We start from the raw sequence: 17,535 nt of genomic DNA, 5'->3' as shown, positions 1-17,535 counted from the left end.
GCCATCTCAGCTCACTGCAACCTCTACCTCCCAGGTTCAAGTGATTCTCCTGCCTTAGCCTCCCAAGTAGCTGGGATTACAGTCATGTGCCACCACGCCCCAGCTAATTTTTTGTATTTTTAGTAGAGACAGGGTTTCACTATGTTGGCCAGGCTGGTCTCGAATGCCTAACCACGTGATCTACCTGCCTCAGCCTCCCAAAGTGCTGGGATTACAGGAGTGAGCCACGGCACCTGGCTGCCCTCCCAGCTTTCTTAGGGCTAGAGAGGGAAAGAATGACAGAAGGAACGTGGGAAACCTCAGAGACCTAACCACCACCCTCCCCAGCCTGCCTTTCTCTGCTTCACTCACTCAGATACATGTTTACATTCTCATTCATACACACACACACACACACACACACACACACACACACAAGCTCCTTCTTTTTCATGTTGCCTTTGGACATATTTAATATAGAAAGCTCTCGTTTTTGTAAAACTTTTCTCCTTCCACTGGTCCATACTCTGACCCCTGAGATGAGACCCCATCTGCTTGGATGGTGGCTTGTTCCAGAACAAGAATTTCAGCCCAGGCCTTCCTGGGGACCTGGTCAGAAAAGGGAATGGCTGCCTTGGCCAATGTGCTTGGCCACTGGTGCTACTGGATCCGTCTCCAACCCTCTGCCACCCTCCACCAGGGCTTCCACACCAGGGCTCAGCCCACTCACCTCTGCAGCCTCCACAGGTCAGGCCTGAGAGACCCAGAATGGCCAGGCACACACTGGGATGCCCAGGCACCTGGGCCAGAGGTCCAACAGCTGACTCCACTGCCCTTTCTCTCCCCACCATGCTGTGGCTAGAGGCAGCACAGGGGACGGTGGGCTTTAAAGAGCTCCACCTGCGAGTCACAGCAACTGCACTCCCTGTTTTCCAGCCATGCCTTGAGAATTCACATCCGAGGGATAAGAAAGCAGGGTGATATTTGGACACAGTTCCAGCATCGTGGATGCTGGGCCGGCGTGAGAATCCCTTCACCTGGTGGACTGTGTCCTCCCTGCGTCCTGGCCACCTCAGTCCTCCAGCTGTCTTCCTCAGTCTCCGTCCCTGCTGACTGTTCGCTGTTCCCTTTCTGTCTCCTGGCCACTCTCTGACTTTCTCTTGGTGTGGTTGCTCTGCCTTGGCCTCCGTCTCATCCATTTTTTCTCTTTGCTTAAATGAAAAAGCCTAAGAATATAGGCCCAGGGAAATCCTTTAAGAATAAATGGATTATATAAATGTGGCCTCAACTTCCAAAGAAACTTAAAAGAGAGAGAGAGAAAAGAAAAAGACCTAAACCTAGCCTTCTGTGATTCAAGCCTTTGGGAAGTGAGCAGGCCCGGAGCCTCGGGTCTGCCTGGCAAGTACTGGCCTGAGCAGTGGCTCTCAAGACCCTGCATTTTAACTTGGCACATGGCAGGCCCCAACTTCTTGAGTCCATCGAATTTGTATTTGTTTCAGAAAAAATTTGAATTGGCTAAATGGGAAGGGCATGTCTTCTTTAAGCATGAAAAAAAAAATCCATACCCAGAAATCTAAGCATAGATTAAATATTACACAGTGTTTCTGAGACATGTACAGTTTTAGATCCCAGAAAAAAGAATGTTCTCCCTTGTTCTTTTTTTTTTTTTGGAGACAGAGTTTCGCTCTTGTTACCCAGGCTGGAGTGCAATGGCGCGATCTCGGCTCACCGCAACCTCCGCCTCCTGGGTTCAGGCAATTCTCCTGCCTCAGCCTCCTGAGTAGCTGGGATTACAGGCACATGCCACCATGCCCAGCTCATTTTTTGTAGTTTTAGTAGAGACGGGGTTTCACCATGTTGACGAGGATGGTCTTGATCTGTTGACTTTGTGATCCACCCGCCTCGGCCGAGTCTACCCAACCCTATTATAATTGAATGACACCTATTAAATATCTCTGGGAAGGGGAAAGGAGGAGCTTTCCATGCAAAGACAAGTTTCAGTTTTTTGAGTGTTGGCACGAGCCTAAACTCAATTGAAAGGGATAATACTTTCTGTGGGTTCCTATTTTATTGTCTAACAATATCATTGAGGCTACATAAGAACCTATAGCCTCAGTTCCAGAAATACTGAATGTTACAGTAGAAAAGCACTTGGAAGAGCGAAACCAGCCTTCTTGGTGATCCTAGTGGGGAGACTGAGGCTAGGGAGGCAACAAGGTGCCCAAGACCCATTGAGTTTAGTGGAGCTGCACAGACCCTTTCTGCCAGGCAAACCTTCTCTTGGTGACCCCCAGGGTCTCCTGAGAAGGGCTCATCAGTGGAGCTCTCTGAGCTCCCTTGCACCATGATTCAGGAAGAGGCTGGGTCCACAAAGTAAGGGCAGTAGGGTGAGAAGAGGCTAGGGTTGCCCTGCCTGTGGAACCTCAGAAAGTCGCTTCTGCTTTCTGCCTCTCTTGTGCCAAACTGTTGATCTCCTTGGCAGTCAGCCCCAGTGCTGAACCCAGAGTCGATGGCAAGCGATAGAGAGGTCTATTCTGAGCATTTACTTCTCTGGCACCTGTCCCAGGTCTATGTAGCTTTCTACGTCTGAAGACACGAGAGAGGCTTCTTTCATTTCATTCATGGTATCTTCCATGGGCCTTAGTGGATAGGAGGTTATCTCAGAGGATGAGAAACACTAGCTTACCTGCACCCCTCTCAGCCCTGATTAGGCAGAAAGCAGGACGCCCTTGGCAGGGACAGAGGCATGCTTTTCTCACAGGCCAGATCGCCCCAGATTTGAAGGTGGGGCGGGACAGAAGTCAAGTCCAAGCATTGCCCAAACTTCTCCCGTTTCACCTTGAGCCCTATTTCCCCTTCTGCAAAGTGAGCCCTACACAGTCTTCCTCTGAGGTCTGCCTTTCTGGGGGCCACTAATCCCATGGTGGTCTTCGGGCCACACAGGTGTGGAAACTCGCTGAGATGATTCTGAAGCGCAGAGTTGTTCAGGGACAGCGCGGGTCTGGCGGTTAAGTTCCGTCTTCAAAACCTGATGTTTAAGTTCATTCTCACACTTACACCATCTCCTAGAAGCTCTCTTTGAGAAATAGTCACATTATCCCAACTTGCTGTAGATTTGTATACACACAAAATTTTGTCTTCTTCGCTCTTTCTCCCACCCGTCTCTCTTTCCCCTCCTTCCTTCATCCCCCCCCCATTTTCCTTTCTCCTTCCTTCTACTCTCTTTCCTTGCTCTCTTCTCTCTCTCTGCTTCAGTCTCTCTCCCCAAAGCCCTGAGGTATGCCAAGGTGGTATATAGCTGAAAGTGGTTTGCACGTTTTATTTTTCCACTAGAGAGCAGTTAAGTGCCTTATTTTCTCCACTCGGATAGCTAAATTATTCTCGATGTGTTAAACAGTGTAATTAAACACACACATACACACACAAGTGCGCAGGCCCCTTCCCCCACCCTTCCTTGTTCCTTGTCAGCAGAGAGTGTCAGCCCCAGCCTTCAAGCTCTGTTAGTTTTAATTTGAGTTGTGGAATTAGTAATGGGTTTTGCTGGAACACTGTTGTGGGAAATAGATTGCTCCTCGTGCAGGGTTTGGGCACCATTTCAAATGGGTATTTGTTAAGGGGAAAACCGTCCCTTGTCGTGTTCTGCTACATTACATCAGATTTATTTCCATTGTTCTGAGAAACACCAGCCAGGAGAGGGCTGCATGCAGTACTCCTGGGCAGGGAACCATTGAATGCAGCTTCCTGTTTCTTAGCTGATTGAAAACACAAAATGCAAACAAAATTACCCTTTGTTGCTGGGATATGCTAGGAGCATCCTGCAGACAGGGACACCAGGGCAAACTGTCACTGGGGCAGGGAGGTGGTCCCATCACTGACAAAAAGTTGCTGAGTGGTTTGGTGGGCAAAGCATGATGCTGAAGAAAAGCAGAGAGAGCCCAGCAGACTGAAGTTGGAAGGGATCTGCCCAGTCCAAGGTCTCTTCTGGGCTCCCCATATAGAGTCATCCAGCCCCTGCTCAACCATTTCCACCTAAGAGTGCTCACACCCTTCCTTGTTCAGTGGTAATTCATGTCATTAGCAGTTCTCTTCTTCAGTAACATCCAATAAGGCTGCATGTGAATATTTACGTTTAAATGTAAATGATTTGAAATTGAATAAAAATTAAAATCCAGTCCCTGAATTGCAGTAGCCATATTTCAAATGCCTGATAGCTATGTATGGCCAGTGTGGTCACTGTATTAGACAGCACATAGAACACTTCCATCATCGCACAAAGTCTAATCAAAATCACTGTTCCCCCGCTATCTGATTCCTTCCACCCTCTGAACTGCACAGATCACATGTGCTTCCTTTGCTTTCATATCCTTTCCACTGGACATGCGCTTGGCCTCAGGGACTTCTGGCCATCACATAGGACAGGGTAAGCAGGGGAGGAAAAAGACCTCTGGGACAGAATAGAGGCTGTGGGACACTGGCCCAGCTGGAGATGCTGACAGATAGCATGGTCTGTGGCATGGCTCAGTGCCTAGGGAATGTGTGCACCCAGCGTTTCTGCCAGACAGGTGGAGGGGGTGACAGTCTCAATGCATGGAAAGAACACAACTGTGGAACCTGGAGAGACCTGAGGTTGGGAGTTCAGAGGCGACTGGCTGGTGCCTGGCATGCCCACCACCTCGTATAGGGCTGAAGTCACTGGGCTCAAGTTCAGGGCCAGGCAGGACACTCAAGGAGTTGCTAATAGAGTAATGGACACAAGCTTTTACTATGTGCCATGCCAATCCCTTTACAAGAATCTTCTCATTTAATATCTGTCTGCTGCTACGAGGCTGGATTTATTATCTCCACCTCCAGTCCACTTTATAAGTAAGGAAAGGAAGCTCAGAGATATTAAGAGTATTGGCCAAGATTGTTCGGTTAGTATGTGACAGCTGGATTCAAACCCAAGTGTCAACCTGATTCTACACACCTGTGATCACCATTCCATGCTGCCTCTTTTTTCTTTTTTCTGAAGACACAAGGCAGAGATCAATTTTTTGAACTGGAACATAACCTTGGCAGTCAGGGAGACTTAGGGGTTGGGAGTTTGGTTGTGGGGCCAGAGGTAGTTAAATATCTGCTGTCTTACAGCAGGTTTATTCTGGAGGGAGGGGGACCAGGGCTGCAGGGGCTGAGTCTGAGGGTCACTGTAGGCCCCTCAGTCTGCCTTCCTTCCAGTTAACGTCTCTAGATCTCCAACTCTTCCTCCCAGTAAGGGATTTCCAGGCTTCCTGTCTAATTAGCTGGACTGCCTCCAGCCCAAATGGCACATTTTTGCCAATATGAAAACTTGCCACCTCTTTCATGTGGATAAAACTCCATGCCAGGAGCCCATGCTTGCAAGCAGAGGGCTTGCCTCCCTGCCAGGCACCCTTATGTTACTCTAACACTCATTTTCAGGTTCATTGAGAGCACCGATGAGCCTCTTGGAATGTAGCCCTAGAGCTGAACACAGATGTCCATGTGGGGTCAAGAGTGACTTTGTACAGGGTACTGGGGCTAGCCTATCCTAGAGCAGTGCCTTACTGCCACTGAAGCTGTTCAGAGCCTGTCAAGTCTTTCACAGTTTTGTCTCATTTTAAATAGAAAGTCAAGTGAGGCATACAAAATATTTTCAAAATGAAATTGAGCCAAAATAGGTCCTGCTCAGTATTTACTTGCATAGTTAACTTTTTCAATGTAAAGACAGGTTTGCAATTGTCTTAGTTAATTTCTTCTTCTTGGTTTTGAAGTCACTTAGAATTTTGATTCTGCTTTCTGCTTGGTTAATTGTTCTTGATTTCCACTATTAAAAATGACGAAAGAGTTTAAAAAGATCTTCATTTTTATTTCAACATCTTCTTTAAGGACTAAGATAAAAATGTGGAATAGGACAGGACATGAGACATAGCTCTGTGACTGTTACAGCGCAATGATTCTTAGCTTTTCCATAACCATTCATCCCTAATCTCTGGGTCCAACTGTGAATTCTATTTACTACGCTGTATTCTACTTTACTATGCTACATTGCACTGTACTACAATACTATGTGATATACAACCTACTCGATCTAGTCTACACGCAGGGAATAGGTGGACATTTTATCAAATACTTTTTTAAAATCAAGATATATATATATATATATATATATATATATATATATAATTCTCTTCCTTCAAAGTCAGGACTCTATCTTGGGGAAGAAAGGAAAAGGGAGAGAAAATTAAGTAATTGGCTTTGGCAAAGCTATGTTTGCTAATATGGATACCAGCTTTATTTCCTAAGTACTCAAAGTATTTCTTTGCAAGTCTATTTCAGAATTTTGATATATATGTGAGACTTCTTAAAAATATTATTATAGAGGTATAAGAAATTTTTAAATCTGTTTTTTGGAAGAATGTGTTCATTATAATTTTTCTATTTTACAAACAGAGTCTCTTACAAAGTTTCCTAAATTTCCATAAGAATTAATATTAGCTCAAATTATAAAAATTAAACTTATAAGCAAATATTAGTAATACATTTGTATTAGTGTAAAGAATATTGTTCATCAAAAGACACTGTAAAGAAGTGAAGAAGATAAGCTACAAACTGGGAGAAGGTATTTACAAGACATATGACCAACAGAAGACGAATATCCAGAGTGAGTAGTGAATTCCTACAAATCAATAAGAAAAAGACAACCTAATAGACAAATGGACACAAGATATGAATATTCATTCCCCAAGAGAGGGAACATGAATGGAGAATAAACATATTAAGAGATGCTCAATCTTACCAGTAATCAGGGAAACAATTAAGACCATAAGGAGCTCCCATTTACTCCCACGAGATGGGTACAAATAAAATCCTGCCAATACCAAGAGTTAGTGAGGATACATAGCAATGGGAACTCTTTTACACTGTTGGTGAAATTATAAATTGGCACAACGCTGGAAAATACTTTGGCATACTTAATGAAGTTGAGTATGTGCATTCCCTAAACCCAGAAATTCTACTCCATGTAATACAAACTAGAGAAACTCTTGCATGTTTATCAGGAGATACGTACAATAACATTTATAGCATAATTTTTCATTAAAACAAAGAGAAGAACATTAAATGTCCATTGCGAGGAGAAGTGCAAATAAATCATAGGATAACATACAACAGTGAAATAAATGAAACCACACTACTTTTTAACCATGGGGTGCAGGGAGAAGCAAGTTACTGAAGACTATATAAACTATATACAGCATTTAATTTTTGAAACAACTCTACTTAGAATATATAAAAACTGCATATATTTAAGCTATAAACTTTGATGAGTTTTGACATGTGTGTACACATGTGAAATCATCACCATGCTCAAGATAGAAAATATCTCTATCACTCCCAAAAGTTTTCTCATAACCCATTTCTCCCTCCACCCCCATTTCTGAGCAACCACTGAACTTCTTTCTGTCATGGTACATTCGTTTGCATTTCTAGGATTTTACATAAGTCATATAATATGTATTCTATTTTGACTGGCTTTCACATAGCATAATGATTTTAGAGATTTATTCATGTTGCATGTATCAATAATTTATTTCTTTTTATTGCTGAGTAGGACTTTATTTTATGAGTGCATCACAATTTCTTTATTCATTCACTTTTGATGGACATTGGATTGTTTCCAGCTTTTGGTTATTAAATATGTCTGTTTTGATTATGCGCAAGTCTTTGTATGAACATATGCTTTCATTTTTCTTGGGTAAATTCCTAGGACTGGAATGGCTGGATCATTTTGTAGGTGTATGTTGTAACATTTTAGGAAAATATCACAGTTTTCTAATGTAGTCATATCAATTTACATATCTACTGAAAGTATATGAAAGTTCCAGTTTTCCCTCTCCTCATAAACAGTATAATTGGTCTCTTTGAATTTTAGGCTGTTAGAAAATGGCCTATAGTGAGCTCTCCTTGTGGTATTAATTTGCATTTCACTGATATCTTATGATATGGAACATCTTTTCATTTTAGGTTAGTGCCTGTTTTTGTATATTCTTTGGTGTTTTGTCTATTCAGATCTTTGGGCCATGTCAATGGATTTTTTTTTCCTTATTATTGATTTGTAAGAGTTCTTTGTATGCTGTGGATTCAAGTCTTTTGTCTAATATATGTGCTACAAATATTTTCACCTGGTCTGAAATTTGCATTTTTATTTTCTTAATGGTATCTTTTAAGCTTTTAATGAAGCCTAATTTATCAATTCTTTTCTTATTATGGTTCATATTTTTTGTATTCTATCAAAAACACATTTACCTACCCCAAGTTTGCAAATGTTTTCTTCTGAAAGTATTATAATTTAAGTTTTACCTTTAGGTCTATGATCATTTTGACTTGGTTTTGTGTATGGTGTGAAGTAAGATCCATGTTTGTTCGTACTTTTCCTATATAGAAATCCTATTGATCCAGCACCATTTTTAGGAGGGGAGGGGGAAGGGAAGACTTTTCTCTGTCCCATTGAATTACCTTGAAACCTTTCTCAAATTAATAGGCCATATGTGTGTTGATTTATTCTAGATTCTCTACCTTTCTCCATTGATCTATTTGTCTACATTTTTGTGAGTACAGTAGCCTTGTAACATGTATTAAAGTTGGGTTGGGTAAGTCCTTCAGTTTTTTTTCTTTTTAAAAATTTCTTTGGTTATTTTAGATTCTTTGCATTTAGATGTAAATCTTAGAATCTGCTTATCAATTTCTAACAAAAAAAAAAGAGCATGCTGGAATTTTGGTTGGGATTGCGTTGAACCTATAGATAAATTTGGGAAAAACTGCCATCTTGGCAGTATTGAGCCTTCCAATAAATGAACCAGATATATCTCTCCATTTTTTAGTTCTTCTTTAATTTTTCTCAGCAACGTTTTACAGTTTTTTATGTAGATATCTTTAATGTCTTTAGTTAGATTTTTTTCCCAAGTATTTTGTATTTTGGATGTTACTATTCTCCTATTGTTTGCTGCTTTCACATAATAATACAATTTTTAAAATATTAACCTTGTATATCGTGATGTTACTAAATTTAAGCATTAGTTCAGGCAGTTTTTTTGTAGATTTCCTACAATCAAAATGCCAAAATAGGACCAGTTCTCTTCTTGTTTCTGATCTTTTTACCTTTAATTTTCTTGTTGCATTGACTAGGACCTTCATGATGGTGGTAAATAGAACTATAACAGTGGGCATTCTTGCCTTGATTCTGATCGTAAAGGGAAGAAAATGTACTTTCCATCATTAAATATGATGTTAGCAATAAATTTTTCAACAGATACCCTTCTAAGGATGTTACCTTCTATTTCTAGTTTTCTAAGAGTTTTTATCATAAATTATGTCTTTGTAGCTTTTTACTGTGGTAGATTGCAAGTGGATTTTAAAACCTATAAATCAACCTAACACTCCTGGAATAAACGCAACTTGGTTATGATGTGGTATCTTTCTTCTTTTTTTTTTTTTTACATTATTGTATTTGATTTGCTAAAATTTTAAGGTTCTTTGCTTCTCTATTTATGAGGATATTGATCTGTAATATTTTTTTCAGGAAGAAGATTTCCTTATGAGGTTTTGTTTTTAGTATTTTGCTGACCTGATAAAAATAAGTTCAGCAATATTTCCCTTCTCTAATTTTTGAGGAAGTTTATGTAAGATTAGTGGTATCTGAGCCTGGGGCTTTCTTCTGGATCAAGTTTTGATAGTAAATTCAATTTCTTTACTATATATAGCATTATTCAGATTGTCTGTTTCTTCTTGTGTCAACTTTGATAAATTGTATTTTTCAAGAAAGTGATTCATTGTATGTAACTTAGCAGATTTGTTGGCATTGGGTTGTTCATGGTATTCTTTTATTAGCCCTTCAATGTCTACAGGATGTGTGGTGATAGCCCCCTTATCAAATGATAATATTGGCAATTTATGTTTTCCCTCTTTCACCCTTGATAAAGTTGACTAGGGGTATATCAATATGGTTGATCTTTCTAAAGAAGCAGATTTTTGCTTAGCTCATTTTATCTGCTGTCTGTCTTCTGCTTTATTAATTTCTGCTCTTCTCTGTCTTCTGTTTTATTAATTTCTGCTCTTCTCTGTCTTCTGTTTTATTAATTTCTGCTCTTGTCTTTCTTATTTACATCCTTCTACTTATGTCAGGTCTTCCTAATTCTCTTAGGATATTATCTTTGATTCATAACTTATTTAAAAGTGTGTTTAATTCCAGATATTTGGGGTTGACCTACATATACTATTATTGAATTCCACCTGTGCATTTTCACATAGAAGAAAAACACATACTTTGGAGGAAAAAGAAAAACTGGGACAATAAATGCTCTTATCCTATTTCTGGGTGAATGTAATTTAGGTAATTTATCTGTATATTACTACAACTATTTCTGAGAGAGAGAAATACAAGCAGGTTAGGACAAGATTAGAGTCAGATAAATAAATAATGATATCTTTTCATAAAATATTTCATGGTTTAAATCTCCTTCCATATATTTTCTTGTTTGATTTTTCAACAACGTATCATTGTGCCCATTTGACAGATGAAGAAACTGAGGTGCTTAGTGTATATGGGACAGAATGAGAACTGAGTCATGTTGTTCTGAAGTCACTTAATTCTTGTGCATCTTTTCCATGAAATGTTAACAAAAGTTCTTCAATAAAAGGACTTACTGGTTGTATGTGGGAAACACTAGAAGCAAACTTAAGTTTCTTTATCCAAGGACTTCTTGGAGCTTTTTGTGAATTTCCATAAAGACTATTCAGTATCAGATATTTTCCAAAATAATTTGACCTCATAATTTGTTATTCATGGAGTGTTTCATGAAGCAACTGCTTCATAGGACACACTCAAGAATTGCTGATATGTAACATTTAATCTGCTGACACTCAGGAGATTTTATTGAATACCTACTCTGTGCCAGGCCTGGTGCTAGAGCAAGACATTGCTAAGACACATTGGTATGACTCAGTGGTATCTAAGACATTTCTCCCATTAAGGAAGCCCTCATCATTTTTCCATTAATACAAATAATATTTACATACTTATCGCTGCTGCTGCTCTGCCATTTTTTCCTGTGTCTGCTTGCATCCTCTGTCTATTCTCTGAGGACCTTACCGACATGACCCAATTCACGTTTGATCTGCACATTCCCTAAAATATGCGGCCAGGGCTAGGAGAGTTATTGTACCAGGCTGGGGTTAGTCACTGCGATGGCCTGAATTGTATCCCGCCACACACAAAATCATATGAAACCCTAACCCCCAACATGATTGTACCTAGAGATAAGGTCTTTGGGAGGCAATTAAGCTTAAAAGAGATAATAAGAGTGGGGCCTAATCGTGATCTTGTAAGAAGAGGAAGAGGAAAAGATCTCCTCCCCCACCCTCCACCACATACTGGCACTCTGATCTCTGACTTCCAGCCTCCAGAACTATGAGAAATAAATCCTGTTGTTAACCTATGTCTGCCTGATGTTCCATTATTGGAACGCTAAACATTGGGAGTTATTTATATCCTGCTCAAGGTCACCACCAAAGTCTGATTGCAAAAATTCAAAAAATTGCAACCTCAGGCATAAATGAGGTTAAGCCCTGCAGTCTGTGGTGTTTTGCTATGGCAGCCGGAGCTCACTAAGTCACCCAACTCAGCAGAAGACACAGGGAAGCTCATTTCATAGACACCAAGGGGAGCTGAAGAGGCTTTGTAGCCACCAGCCGCAGCTCCTGCTTGCTTCTCAGCCTAATTCTGAGCCTGACTCCTGAGCTCACACAGCTTCTCACATGAAGAACTTTATATCAATTATTTTTGTCATGTTTCTAGCTCCTCGTGTGTGTCTTTTCTTTCAACACCCAAGAGCTCCCCCAGCAGCAAAATAAACTTTATCTTGAATATTAGGTAGGGGCCTTTCATCAGTTTTGTTTCCCCTTAAATTAGCAAAGCTGAGTCTTCTCCTGTCTTTGGCTACCCTGAAAAGTGAGACAAATGAGATAGAGAAGAGACAAAGAAACAGCTGTCCCAAAAGTGACGGCAGGAAAATCAGGTGGTCTCTTCTGCTGTGCACAAAAGTGAAATGTCAGATGCTGTGGGCCCTTCCTGAGAATGTGAGCCTACAGGCTGTTCCTGGTGAAGCCATGAGCAACTCAGACGGAAAGAAGGAGAACTGTGTGTGTGGAGGTGGAATAAGCTTCCCCTGTTTTCCTGCCTGCTTCTCCCTTCCCCATCAAGAGTCTCCTCCCAGAGCAGCCCACCTCCTCCGGCAGCAGACACCCAGCCTGCCACCTGTCCCCAAACCTTCCCTTCCCCCAGGCCTGGGCAGCCCATGCAGTGAGTGCAGAGCAGTAATAGAGTCCAGGGTCCATGTCTGACTACCCACCCTCCCCCTCACCCTGCAGACCCTTCTCAGCCTAGCCTGTCCTGGGTATGAGCAAATCCTTATCTCAGACAGTGTTGGGCCTCTGCACAGTCCTTTCCTGCACAGAATAGCAATGATCGTCATTCTAATAACCACCATGTATTGACTGCTTTCTATTTACCAGTCACTGTGCTGAGTGTTCTATCAGCCTGGTTTCATCTGAGTCTCACAACAACCCTATGACGTGTGTAATAGTAACATCATCTCTATTTCATAGATGAGAAAAGTGAATCTTAGAATGGGAATTCCTAGAGTCTGGCCAGTTCCCTACCCAGTAGTGGACAGTGGGGCCCCTCCACATAGGCTGGAAACCAATCCCCACATGTAAGACCTTTGTATGATTCCAATGGAGAAATGAAGCAAAATTCTTTAGAAATTCATTTTTTACATGCAATTAAGGGCTACTTACAGGCAATCCATAATTGTATTATTAAGGCTAACCACAATTTGGTTTTCATAAGCCAAAATTAGCTCATTGCTAGAGTTTATCACACATTATAATTCAATATTTTCCTGAGAGGTAGGAGGCTTGGCAATGCTATACTGGTTCCACTGTTCCTGAGACACAGAGAACTGGTAGACCCACGATTTTCACAACTCTACATTACCAAGTGCCATTGCCTTTTGTCTTGAATTGACAAACAATTTATATCACTGTTTTCTTACTCTGGAATGATACCTTGCCATTTTAGCTTTATCACTACTTAATTTGTTGTAAGTCTTCTTTTTAACCCTGTTGTGAGTGGTGAAACATACTGAATATTTTGTGCCATTATTCTCCAAGAACTTGATTGAAGAAATGGACACGTGCATTAGGTTAAACCCAATGGAACTATCTGTATTTAACCATTTCTTGCCTTAGGTTAAACCCTATGAAACGGACTATATTCAACCATTTTTGACCTACAACAATGGCAGTTCTGTATAGTTCAATCTAATAGTTCAAATGTAAATTATTCTTATCTTGTTTGTGAGACAGTTGTAGGCACAATTTCCTCCAAATATGCTTGCACAAGGACACTTCACTGGTGATATTCTGCCTAAGAATTTGTGCTATCTAAATAACTTGCCGCATGCTATTACAAGGTAATTGTAAGAAAATTGCTAAGTTATGAAGTTTACATACATTTTTCTAGGATTCGAAATTTTGATTATGAGTTCATATTTTTTCCTTAGAATGTATTCCTTTATAGTCTTCACTCATTCATTATCACCTGCTTCCTTTTCCACCGTGAAGTGGAAATGGGTAGAACACAAGGACCTTGCGATTTTTTTGTGCCACCTTCACAGACCCTGGTCAAAGAAGTTTGATAAGGCCTACTCTAAGGACCAGAGAGGTTTTTCAGTTCCCATAACTAGGAAGCATGGATTCAGGATTCCCATCCATGCCAGCCTCACAGATGGAGGATGTGATATATTTTTGGTAAATGGCGTCAGTTACATTCCTGTGGCTGCCTGAACAAGAAACCTCAGCCTTCCTTGTTAAGTCTTGAGGAAAATTGGAATGCTAACATGTATTGAGGGACTACTGCATGCCTACCAGTCAGTTAGTTAGGTCAAAATTTATTTCATATCATAACAAACCCTAAGAGATTGATATTGTCAATTTATACAGGTGGAGAAATAGGTTCTCAGGCTTGAATACTAGCTCCATATTGCAGAAGTGGTATGTAGACCACGAAAGCAGAAAGCAAACTTCAAAACCCGTGTGATATTCACTGGACTATCTTTTCTTTTTTCCTTCCCTATCCCCGATATTCAATTCTTCGCCTGTGAAATTACACCAAATCTGTCCGCACTCCACCATCTTCCCTTCTGATACTCCACCACCATCTCTCCTGTGGACAAGTGCAGCAGCTCCTGGCTTCCTTCCTATATCCAGCCCCTGCCCACATCCTCTCTCTCGTCCCCAGACTGCTCCTAGCAGCCCCATTCTATGTACAGATCTGATCACGCCCCACCTCTTCAACAGCCCTGCAGAGCTTAAGGAGTATAAAACATTTCCTCACCCAGCTTTCCAACCTACCTTTCTGGCAATCTTTCCCAACACATCCTACCCACCCCCACCACCCCCACCCCACCAAATCTTCCAACACCCCGTGACCTTTCCAATGCAACTCCTGGACCTCTGTGTACTTGCTACTTAGGGAAGCTGTGGGCCTCTCTACCACTTCTTTACCTGACAGTGCTCAATAAATGTTCATGAGGTATACTAGTACCCCATAGCCTGTTGTGCACGTGACAGCACACTGGAAAGCTGTTTTGTACAACAGATTGAAAGCTTAACTGGGAATGAGGATGCTTGAAACCTAGTTCAGACTCGCTGGCTGTGCCACCAGGGACAGTGCAGACTTAGTCTCAGTCCCCCACCTGTAAAGGGTGGTATATCAGATTGCCCTTCTGGGGCTCACATCTGATGATGCAAAGGACTAGGCTCATTCTTAAAGGATCACTTTTTCTCATCAGCAGCAAAGGACCTTGGAAGTCTTCTAAGGAGAGTCATGGCATATAATCAGGAGCCTTCAGCAGAGACTTCCATCATCAAGTTCAACAACCAAGACTTTACCACCTTGTGGAATCACTGTCTGAGCATGGGCCAGAAGTTTGAAGATGAGACATTTCCTGCAGCAGATTCTTCCATAGGCCAGAAGCTGCTCCAGAGCAAACCCATCTCCACGGTGCTATGGAAGCGGCCACAGGTGAGTGAGCCCCACAGGGGCATACTCAGCTCCAGAGTCCTTGGAGCTGCCTGCCATGGCACCTCCAGGCAAAAGGAGGCTTGGAGCCATGGAGCCAGGAGGCTGGGCCAAACCAAACTAGAAGGAGAATGAAATTCACCAGGTTCCTCTGCTCCAGTGTTGTAGCTACTCAGCGGGATGGGAAGACGCTATAGCAGGAACCAGGAACTCAGACTCCTGAGTTCTAACCCAGTTCTAACACTAAGTACATCACTAAATTAAAATGCTTCAGTTTTTCATCTAAAAAATGGGAAACCATAGGTTTCCCACTGTGAAGATTGTGGTTGTTGCTGTTTGGAGTCTCCTCCACCCCTTAATTGAACCCCCATCTATTGCTCTGTCACTCTTTCTTCTCTTTGGGTATCTGTATCTTTATATTCTTTTTTTCCTTCCTTGTTTGAATTTGCTCAAAGGGAAGATATCAGGTCAGTTGTTTACAGTATAGGATTAATTAAAATAATCGCCTCCCCACTCTCTTTTGTGTTCACATTCTCCATCTTAGAGAGGCTTGACCACCTGTAAGAGAATTTTAGATATCAACTGTAAAATTAGGGAGATATCGCAGGGCAACATTCAGACCACCCTGACTCTGCAACCCCAGTAGACGGCCGCTAGCTCTACCTTGCAGTCAGGTGAGCCCTGCTGGGTTTTCTAGAACTATCTCAATTTTAGGGTATGACAACGCCACAGAAAATTTCTCAACTGACTCATTCTGATAATCTCATCAGGACTACTGTCGCTGCAAAGCACCTGGATAAGGACCACTCTAAGTACCCGGCTGCCCAGACGTCTATTCATGCTTCTGCAGTTTGCCAGCATAACCTAGAATGAGAGAAAATGATATAATGTCTAGTAAGCTAATCATTGTAATATCTGCAACAATTATTGAGCACTGATTAAATGCCAAGCATTGTCCAAACACTTCCCATAAAGCCAAGGTAGGTTATAAAGTAAAGGTATTTTCTAATAATGGCTATTAAGAGGCCGTGAGGTCCCCTAACATATTTTTCTGATCTGTGGATATCTAATTCAGTTCTGCTGAATGTGGAAGAAAGAAATGAAGACATCAGGCTCTGGGAGGCGACACCTCTTGCCCTACGTGGGGACAGATTTGAAGCTTTGGTGAAGGGAAGGGTTAGTAAGGATCAGGTAGGGTTTGGCATGCTGCTTAGAGAAAAATGGGGTGCTTCAACCTTCTAGGGTCCTCTTATCAGCCATTGGCAATAAGTCCTCAACAATGACTCTCTTCTTCTGTCCTTTACCTCCTAAGGATAGCTGAAGCAGAGAATTCTATTTAAAGAAGTTCCAAGGGGTCATTTTTTCCCCTTTGCTATTTTCAGAAGCTGAGATTATTTTTTAAAGTGGTGGGATTTTTTTCTCATAAGATGCTGAGCAATAGATGTGAGACCATATTTATAGTGTTTAAGAATATATAACACTTCTCTTGAGAAAGGGTTGAGAGATTCTATTTATCTGATTCTCACAGCAACTCAACTTGAGGTGTCTTTTGGGGGCAAGGAGAAACTGAGGCAAACAGAAGTGGAATTACTTACAAAGAATAATTCCAGGAACCCAAAATAGAGGCAGTCAGGGGCCGAATCTGTTTTGCTCATTACTAACCTCCTCATCCAAAAGTTTATCTAAGCTCTGCCGGCAGGCTGGGTGATGGGGGGGGGTGTAATTTTCATTCTGACATTTCTTTTTAAATATCATATTTCTTTGTCTTTCTTATCACAACTGGCAAGGCTTACCTTTGTATAGTACTTTCCAGAGCTTTCCATGTGTCTTCTTGTACTTTGCCTCCTTTGTTTTCTCCTAATTTTATAGAAAAGAAAACTGACATTCAGACAGGTGATGTGACATGCCAAGGTGACATGATTAGCAAGAGAAGGATCCAGAATTTAAATGAAGATTCCTTCCACCTGCTGCACTTTTCCTCCCACTGACTGAAGTGCCTAATAGGGTATCTTAGAATTTGGATGAACAAGTATATGAGTGAATGGATGAATGAAGAACTTTACCTACGGATGTCTGATACATGTTTCAAGTTCATATGTACAAGAAAGAAACTTTGAGTCGACCTATTTTCCAAGTAGAACAGTAGAGGAGCCAGTGTACTCACCCCTTCGACACTGTGAAGTCCTTGACCCACACTGTGCAGCTGTGACTACAGAGGGCACTGGAAGATGAGCCACCCCAGCCTGGCCCAATCCTAGTAGTGATGGCCACGACCCACAGAGTGCTGACCATATGGCAGGCCTGGCTTTAGGGACTTTGACTTGTCAATCCTCACAGTAACTATTATTAGCCTCATTTTGCAGATGAGAAGCAGAATCAGATATTAGGGGGACCTCACTTTGCAGATGAGAAGCGGAATC

The 17,535-nt window shown here is 41.6% G+C and overlaps 1 protein-coding gene across 3 annotated transcripts in view; it reads left to right on the top strand.

Annotated features, from left to right (window-relative positions):
* CAPN13 (calpain 13) overlaps positions 1-17,535 on the top strand; it is an 86,791-nt gene that overhangs the window by 4,653 nt on the left and 64,603 nt on the right. For 2 of the 3 annotated variants that reach the window (XM_032239218.1, XM_032239217.1), the window contains exon 2: positions 14,889-15,118. In XM_032239218.1, the coding sequence (XP_032095109.1) occupies positions 14,921-15,118 (198 nt within the window). In that variant the 5' untranslated portion in view covers positions 14,889-14,920. Of the gene's footprint in view, positions 1-14,885; positions 15,119-17,535 lie in introns of all 3 variants that reach the window. The other variant, XM_032239215.1, reaches the window with a different exon arrangement.

This window comes from Sapajus apella, unplaced genomic scaffold, assembly GCF_009761245.1.
Source record: "Sapajus apella isolate SASKATOON/1434 unplaced genomic scaffold, GSC_monkey_1.0 scaffold44, whole genome shotgun sequence".
NCBI lineage: Eukaryota > Metazoa > Chordata > Mammalia > Primates > Cebidae > Sapajus > Sapajus apella.
This window is presented reverse-complemented; position numbering and strand designations above follow the sequence as displayed.